Below are 9,053 nucleotides of genomic sequence, written 5' to 3' on the forward strand. Positions count from 1 at the left end.
CAAGATAAAGTCTCATCTTTAAAAAGTTTGAATTACGAAAGGACTTTGTAATCCTGTAAAACAAGTTAGCAAATTTTAACCAAGCGTAACATCAAAAACACAGAACACATCGACATCCACCCATAGGCCTACCTAATCCGTCCTCATTCACATTTGTGTTCTTGGTCATTTACCTCGTTGACTTCAGATCAGACCAATTGAATAAAGCTCTAAAACCCCACACTCAAGAATTTAAGCTCAATATCACCAAGCACATGTTAGATCAACTCAATCAATATTTGTCAGTCTGATACTCATACTGCTTGGTGGGGAGAAAATTTTAAAGGCATTTTGAGGTCCAAAGAGCATAATAATCTTTTCCCCATTAGAGACTGTCAGCAAACAGCTCAAGGTATTTTTTACTTTTAGGTCAAGCTAACGTGTTAAACTGACCTAATTCCACAAGGCCACATCAGCTTAGCCATCTTACCAGCCTACCCAGTAGGATTCCCTAAATGCTTATTTGTCATCCCTGGAGTATATGGTTAACATCCAAATCAACTCAGTTTGCCAAGTCATCTTGGGGCTGACCTCTAGTAGCCTAAGCTACCCATGTCCCCTTTTTTTATAGATATAAATAGGACCACCTAGGTATCATTTCACCATCTTGCTTTCTTCTACTTTTCTTAAATTCTCCTCCCTATTATCCTCCTCTACTGATATCTGATTTCAGCATCGAAGTACAAACACTAGAACCACTCACAACCTTGTGTTTAATTGCTCTCTTTCTTTCTCTTATTGATTTCATGGTTTTACCGTTAGCAAATCAGCTCGACACCAATAGAAGGTAACGGATTAACTCTGATTGGCCACTTTCATGTGCAATATGGGGATCTCTCCATTGGCTACGTTTCAATAAATTGCTGAAAATCGTGGCTTGTTGGAATAGCAGCAATGTTATGGTGACGAAAGCTCATATACAGTAAAGAAAAAAGAAAAAGAAAAAGAAATTTTCATTTACTTTTTATTATTTGAAGATACAATATTTTACACGCTTCATCCTCTCTAACTTTAGGATAGAACATCAACTCATTGACATTTATACACTCATGAATAACCATTGTGAAAGATACAAAAGAAGAAAAAAAGTATAGAGTAGTAAACATAATCAACAAATTCCTATAATCCTTTCCTTCTTTGCTTTTTGAACACTGAAGCTTCACAAGTTCGTGATTCAAACCCTTTTGTACGTGATTAAGCCAATGGCACACGTTTGCGGTACTCTGCAAGTCCCCACAGTGGGTAAATGTTCCTATATGCTGCATAGTGTAACATGCAGTTTTTCATGAAGACTCCAGTAATTTCCTGTCAAGAATAAGATTCAATTGTTAGATAAAGTTTAGGTGTATACACGTAATAGTTAAATTATATTTCTTAAAAAATTTTGAGTTTAAACTCTGTTAGTTCAAGTAACAACTCTGTTAGTTCAAGTAACAACTCTTAAAATGTAGTATGAACAGGTCTGGAGTTTGAATTCCTGCACCAGTAGCCCATCCCCTATTGCCAAGCTACAACTTCCTTTGTAAAAATAAAAAGTTTATATTTTCTAAATGCTTAAAACAAGCATGTTGCTTAAAATGACTATTTGAATTTCTATAACGTCTACTAAATAAGCAAGCAAAGGCAGTTTCCCTTTTCTTTTTTGATTTTCTAGTATCATTCTCAAGTAAGCCATAGCAAGAAATAGCACCTGTTGAGGAAAGTCACCATCTTCCAATTGAGAATTAATTATCAACTTTGCAGCGCGGTGAAGAGGCATTGGATCTCTTTCCGCCTGTTTCAATCGAACTTTCAATGTCAAAAACCATAAGAAGAAAGACCATGAAAGCTACAATGAGTATTTCTTCATCAGTAGACTTTTAAACTCACCTGTCCAACATGAATCAAACCCATCATAGCCCAAGCAGTATGCACCAAGTTTGATCTACCTTCCTCCAGAGGCACATATTTCTGCTTCACCAAGCTCATATATATTACTCACTAAATCAATGCTGAAAGTAGAGCAGTACATGTCATATCACAAAATGAAACAGGACAGAGGATTTGTGACACTAAAGATTTACCTTGTCAGGGCATGATTTGTAGCTCTCTCCCCAGCCACCATTCTCTCTTTGATTTTTGAGTAGAAATTCAACACCTTTGCGCACAGCTAGACAATTGGAGTATGTCTTGCCAGCTGCTGCTAGCCCTCCAAGTGCAAACCATGAACCATATGTGAAGCAAACTCCCCAGTTTCCATACCTGTTTAAGTGTTGATATAATTGATCTCTAATGCTTTCAAAAGCAATCAAAACGCTCATATTTCATGAATATGAAGAGAACCTACCATGAACCATCAGGCATTTGTATATTTTCAAGGTAGCGTACAGCATTTGTAATAAAATTCTCGATTTCTTTCTTCCTGTGCCCAGGATACAACTTCTTAAACAAAACCAAGGCATGGATTGCGGATGCAGTGCACTCAACATATTCATGCTCAACGACTATATCAGCGAAAAATTCCGTGGGATTAAGCATCTAGGAAGAACAAAAGAAAAGGAACCATCATTAATATATGAAAATTAAGAAAGAGTACAGAAGAGTTTAATAATCTAACAGGTTTCCTGGCAAAATTAACAGATGCACTTCAATGCTTAAGCACTTACTTCCAACCAATCCTGAGCTCCAGCTGGCTCCCAGGCAGCTAGTCCTCCATTTTTGCTCTATAAGAAGTGAATCATTGAAGCTTGTATAAATGAAGAACTTAAAATAAATGAAAGCTATCTTTGAAAATCTAGAGCGAGCAAATTCTTACCTGCAGAGAGAGCAGAACATTGACGGCGTTGTATAACTGCTGAGGTTCCATTTTCTCACCAACAATTTCTGGTGGCAACATGGACATTAGCAGGCAACACTGCAAAACAGAGGAATATCTGTTAATGATAGATGAATTTATAGAATAGACGTATCACTCAAAAAAAAAAAAAAAATTAGTGCATTTGACTAAGACTTAAATAAATCAATTACCTTCAAGCCTTCCGCAGTGCAATCAGAAACTTGCCATCCATGATCTTGATCAGAGAAAGTCCAAGATCCCTTGGAAATGTGACGATACATTTTCTTAAAGTCACCGGAAGGATTGTCCTTGACCTATTCAATTGTAATTTGTAAGCGGAAGATAACAATTATTCTCAATTGATATTGATGAAAAAGAAAAAAAGAAATTGAGAAGACTTCATGATGAATGAAACAACTATTAAACCTGAGATTTCTTGATGAAGTCATGTCCTCTCTTGAGTACAGGTCCAATTTCGTCAGTGAGGTTACTAGCAAGCAAAGCTTGAATAGCGAAACCAGTATCCCACTCTTGGCTCCCAAAACTCTGCAGACCAGTATCATGTGTTAAATCAGGAAAATCAATGTTTGAAAGAAGAGTCATTGTTACCAACTGTACTAGTGTTAAATCAATACATATGGTCAATTTGGAGAATGCATGTGCACAAACCTGCATCTTCATTCCATCTTCAGCGACCCAAAGGTAATCAGGGATTCGAGCAAGATGCTTTTTAAAATAATCACTATTTGGCTCCTCAGCCCAACAGGCAAGCATGCATAAAACCTATTCCATTCAAGGGCACCAGAACGTTAGCCACAACCTCAATATTCCTATTTCCTTCCATTAACTATGATTGTAAAATTACCTTCTCCACACAACCAATGGTGATGTATCTACTATTCTCATCTTCATAATGGATGTGTTTCATTGTTACTTGAAGAGCCTTCTCTCTGACCAACTTATTAAAAGGCCAACGAGTAAGCAGAGGCTCGGTACATATATACAGGCTGTCCCACATCAGATCCTGAATCAGAGGATGTGGATAGTAGATATCCTCCTGTAATAACAAATTGTTTATCAATGCTTTAAGAACTTAATTGTAGCGTGGTTCAAATGCCTTCGCAGTTGGTACACAACAGAGATAAACTTACCGGTGCACATAAATGGCGTACTTTCTTCCAACTAATTTCATTGTAAGGCTGAAGGTAGAGTTCTTCTCTTAATTGTTCAATGAGAGGTGTGATTGGCCCCACGAACCTTTTGCCATATAGATATGACATAGGCATGTACACCATACGACAGTAGCACCACATTTTAGCTGCGCATTCGAAAGAGAAAGAAACTAAGATTAATATGAATTAGATAACCAATGGAATCAATATAGCATTTCCAAAACCAAACAATGGAAAGGTGTAATCTCCGTTAGTAACACAGGATTTTGTAACCAATGCTTGGCCTGTTTCAAATTGATGTCTAACAAGTTCCAATTGAATATTAATCAGATTCATTGCTTCCCTTTATTGATATGAACTGATATTACTAATACCCGAGATTTAGTGTGTAATGTATTTATACAACACTGGAATGAAATTAATTCATGCAAACCTGGATGCATAGGAAGGAAAGAAGGAAGAATCCAAAACTCCGGGGGCATTGGGTTACTTCCAGACCAGTCAAAAACACCAAGTATCTACAGCAAAATAACATTGCATGATTAGCAAACATTTGTCGTTAATTCAATGTACTTGCTATAGTTTCTTTGGTTTTCCCTATCCCAATGTGGGCATGTTTTACAGGTCAAATTGTAAAATATGTGCGTCATACATACAGAAAGCCAAGTCTTTCCCCAAGAGGGCATGTGGGTGACACTGCCATGGTCGAGAATCCACTTGCGGGCTCTTGCACAAGCATTGTCCTGTCCGCCGTCAGGTCCTTCCCCAAGAATACGCATGCAAATGTAGCTAAGAGCCGTACAGAACATGGTGCTGTGACCCTCTATATGCAATCCCCACCCACCATCTTCATTCTGCATCACACCAAAACCGTCAGCTTCGTGTAAATACTTCAAATATACTTGGATATAAATAATAATAATAATAATAATAATAATAATAATAAAGCGACAAATCAAGAGTGTGTACCTGATGGTAGTATATGTAACGAAGGATTTCTTTACGATGCTCTTCGGGGAATACAGTGTTAAGATATCCGGTAATATACATACTGAAGACCTGCAATTTTCAGTTATTAGCATCGGTGATTAGCATTTTCATATAGTTACGGTTGTTTGACAAGCCACAGTCAGCTTCATAGTACTGTAGCTAGTTTGCTACAGAGTTTTTGTTTTGTTGGACCTTTGGACATTGACCACCCCTAAAATGGCCGACCGTTGACCCCATGGGGTCTTGATACGGTCAAAAGTTGCATTATCACTTGTAACAATATGTTAACTAACAAGGCCAAAGGGCTACATACGGAAGGTGTGACGGATGCTCACCAAGGGTGGAAGGAAAAACAATGGACCAGCATTTTCGGCAGGCCAATGACCGTCGCTAGCCTGCAAAGCTGAGAAGAAATGGACAGACCTCCTCAGTGCTGTTGTGGCCTTTTCATACGAAATTTGCTCACCATCCTCAATTTTCACTGCTGGTATAGTTTGCTTGAAATTCTTTTCCCTCAGAAACTGCAATATTTTTAGTCAAACAAAGTTATTCAATACTACAACCTTTTTTTTTCTTTGAATTTAAGCTTCTAACTTTATATAAAAAAGAAATTAAAAAAAAATAAAGAATGGGCCCGGTACTGACGGATGTAGTTTTGGAGGCTTATATAATTTGATAAGGTCAGGAATAGGATCTATAAATGCTGAAATGATGGAAGTACGCCTAAAAATAAAGTTAATGTAAATAGAGACTCCATGAGAAACGCATGTTGAGTCCTCCTCGTATAAAATCGGGTGCCACAATTAGCTTTCAAAGTGGTTGCTATTTCCTCCTTGTTCCCACTTTCGCCCACCTTTGCCATTTTCCTCTTTTTATACGACTTTAATCCCACACCAAAAACATTTCACCAACCCCTCCCACTTTTAATAATTTCTTCCTTTCGGGAATTTTCCTAGAAATATTATAAGTTAAAAGAATTTTTTCAAAAATAATTTTTAAAAAAACGAAGAATATTTAATAATATTCATCTTGTAGAAACAAGCGGGACAAAAAAACTAATGTAGGGCCAACATGCGAGACCCAGTCATCTTATTTTAATCTACTATATGATTAAGAGACTTCTTAGTTTCGCGCAACATAAAATGAGTTTACGTTCTCCCCTTTTTTTAATCCGTTCAAACTTATGCACATCTTTTATCCCTTGGCTTTTGTCTCCCTATGCACCAAGGGCCTTCAACATGCTGTATGCCTTCTCAACGAAATCTGCGTGCATTGACGATGACTAATGATAAGATTCTATTTTTTCCTTTTACGTTTAAACATTGGACTCTTTAAAAAATATATATAGGAATTTACATTGTAAAAGAGAGGTAACTTCTCTTTTCCATTTTTGTGGAAAAAAAAAAGTCATGAGAAGTAGGCTATTTTTAATAAGTAATAATTGAATTGTCCATATGCTTCACAATTTAAAAATAAAATTTGAACACTTCAACACATTTAGAGAAATTTTTTTTATAAAAGTGGGCAAAACCTTGGTAAAATTATTAAATATGATGAGAATTAAATTTAAGGGCAGGAAACTACTAATTCAAATAAAGCTTGCATAAAAAGTAGTGGGAGATGCATAAAAGACCAAAAAAAAAAAAAATTCTGCTGGGCTGCTTATCGTTGTTACAACCTTAATTCCCTCGCCACCATAACCAAACAATAGACCGTATCTTTTGGCCTTTAAAGCATTGTCATAACATATACGTAAAAATCCCAAAATATTTGAAACCAAAAACCATATAAAAACGAAAAAATGGAACTATAAATAAAAGAAAAAACAACATTTAGGATGCTGCAGTCATCCTTTAACATGGAAGTTATCAGAAAACAGGTCTCCTAATTTTGTTCCCAAAGAAAAGAAAAATACTTTTGTTAAAATGGTTGGAAAGTTGTTTTTATATATATATATATATATATATATAGAGAGAGAGAGAGAGAGAGGATACCTGCGTACGCCAAATGAGGTCGCCACTTGGCTTGACCTGGTAGCGGTTTTTGTAGAAATTTTGGCGAGCCTCTTCAACCTCGGCTCGCTCCTCAGGGGTACCAGCATCAGGGTCGAATTCCCAGGTTTGCCGGCCGACGTAGTTGTTTGTGCTGTACAAGTATGGCCCATCTACACCCTCTGCTATCTTAAGCTTCCACATTCTCTTCTGTAAATCAAAAATATATAAGCAAGAACTGTTGATAATGTGGGAGAAGATGATTCGAAGAAAACACTTGGCACTGTTGCATGAAGATAAATATATTAGGATAACATCAAAAACTGCAAGTTTATTTGAATGAATTAAGCTCGAATGATTTGAGGCAAATAATTTGGACACGTAATTGGAAAACCTCCCACAAACAGCAAGTTTTCCCGAAGAACCTTTTGCAAATTGTATGCTTATGGTTATATCGTATAAGAAACAATCAAAAAAAAAAAAAAAGCCATTGGAATCTGATGTTTAAAAGAATTATACAGCCTGAGGTTTTCTCCATGACATCTCAAGAACTGAAAAATATATATACAAGCAGAAAGCAGCTTTAACATGAAACATGCAAACAAGCAGTATTAGATTTCTGGAATCAACCTGATCAGAGCTCTTGCCAACAACAGGAGGGGAGTATCTGCAGAAACTTTTTTGAGTTTTCCAATACTCAAAAAAAGATTTGGTGAAGAAAAACAGAAGAGTTTGCTTCCTGAACCTGAAACTTAAGGGCAGGAAACTTGGCTTATGATTTTTGGGTTCAAAGGGAACAACGGTTTATATAGAGATAGGATGGCAACCCACTAAGGCTTACTTATATTCCCTTTTCCTCACTTTTCTTGGTTGAAGTCAGTGCTATAAAGAACTAGTAAAAGGACAAGATTTTCTTGGCACTTTCACAGGAAATTTAATTAGTATGTTACTTTAAATTTTGTGGGCTACCATTACTGCCCCAAAGTACTAAAAGGTAATTTACATATCTTGGTCGATCCTTTACCAATAAAAATTGTTCTTCTTCTTTTTGTTCTACAGACCAAAAAAATGGAAATTCTTGATGAGTTTGAGGAAATAAATCAATAAAGTCAGTTAAATCTAAATGATGTTTACGTTCTTATTGAACAAATCTGGCTGCTTCATTTTGTTTAGCCAATTATATTTGAAACAGATGTTAATTAGGTAAATATAATAGAAAATAGTTCATCAAGTCTCTCTTCGGTCATTAGTAATTAATTAACCATATTTTTAATATGATATCCTCTAAATTACCCAAAAACTTTTGAAAATAATAAAAAAATGAATTCAGTGTGAGAAGCACATAAACCTAAATGTCCATTAGAACGAATAAAATTTGGAGGTGGGCAATAAATAAATGCAATTTTGTTACATGAAGAAAAAGTAATTATATACCTTTTACTAGTTAATAACCACAATTTCGTAAGTTGAAATTGAAGTTAATGTGGACATTAATGATAAAAATAAAGTTGACCATTACCATTGAACACGTAATCTGTTAATAAAGTATTGATTATAGTAATGAAAATTTAAATTCTAATAATTTCAAAAAAAATAATTATGTTATAAAGAAATAAATAAATATAGGCCAAAATTTACCAAAGGACGTTTATAATTTATATAATCAATAAAAACCATTTAGTAGAATCCATAATAAGAGTCCTAATTCTCAATTTTTGTTTTCAAAGTTGCGATTGGATTTAGTTGAGAAAACTAATGCATGTTCGACGAGATCGAAAAAAAATTTTCAACAATTTCTTTTATGTTCTTCAAGCTTAAAAAATGAGAAAAAAATTTATTGCACATTTTCCTTCATATTACCTTTGAAAATAGTTTTTGCATAACTTTTTTTTTTTCAGTTCAATTGAACATAAGAAAATGATTTCTATGAATTTCATTTTTTTTTTAATTTCTCACAAGCCGAATAGAGCCTAAAATTTTGCCTTTTTATTTCAATTTTACCTATTTGAAAATATTTAGGATAGTTAATGGGTAGGGTATGGGGCA

At 35.3% G+C, this 9,053-nt stretch overlaps 1 protein-coding gene across 2 annotated transcripts; it reads right to left on the bottom strand.

Annotated features, from left to right (window-relative positions):
- Window positions 1-970: 970 nt before the first annotated feature.
- On the bottom strand, window positions 971-7,809 carry LOC111280462 (beta-amyrin synthase). 2 transcript variants are annotated; one of them, XM_022867884.2, is made up of 18 exons: window positions 7,638-7,805; window positions 7,011-7,217; window positions 5,352-5,537; window positions 4,996-5,085; window positions 4,683-4,880; window positions 4,460-4,544; window positions 4,006-4,172; window positions 3,720-3,911; window positions 3,524-3,637; window positions 3,281-3,400; window positions 3,046-3,168; window positions 2,834-2,932; window positions 2,685-2,741; window positions 2,366-2,556; window positions 2,103-2,280; window positions 1,909-1,989; window positions 1,730-1,813; window positions 971-1,344 (listed from the first exon to the last, which is right to left on the bottom strand). In XM_022867884.2, the coding sequence occupies exons 2-18, from the start codon at window positions 7,209-7,211 to the stop codon at window positions 1,234-1,236; spliced, it is 2,277 nt and encodes a 758-aa protein (XP_022723619.2). In that variant the 5' UTR covers window positions 7,212-7,217; window positions 7,638-7,805; the 3' UTR covers window positions 971-1,233. The 2 variants fall into 2 exon arrangements, with proteins under 2 accessions (XP_022723619.2, XP_089613467.1); XM_089757341.1 differs by lacking the exons at window positions 971-1,344; window positions 1,730-1,813 and having other exon boundaries at window positions 1,909-2,030; window positions 7,638-7,809.
- Window positions 7,810-9,053: the final 1,244 nt, after the last annotated feature.

This window comes from Durio zibethinus, chromosome 28 (genome assembly GCF_047325235.1).
Source record: "Durio zibethinus cultivar Kanyao isolate XHJ-2024 chromosome 28, ASM4732523v1, whole genome shotgun sequence".
NCBI classification, from domain to species: Eukaryota; Viridiplantae; Streptophyta; class Magnoliopsida; order Malvales; family Malvaceae; genus Durio; species Durio zibethinus.

Bases quoted from the DNA above. Each gene is read 5' to 3' on its own strand.
- LOC111280462 (XM_022867884.2), bottom strand. From the start codon at position 7,211: ATGTGGAAGCTTAAGATAGCAGAGGGTGTAGATGGGCCATACTTGTAC. The intron at 5,086-5,351 runs GTGAGCATCCGT...TGAAAATTGCAG, and splicing joins TGTTTTTCCTTCCACCCTTG to GTCTTCAGTATGTATATTAC. The intron at 2,281-2,365 runs GTAGGTTCTCTT...ACACTTAAACAG, and splicing joins CAAATGCCTGATGGTTCATG to GTATGGAAACTGGGGAGTTT.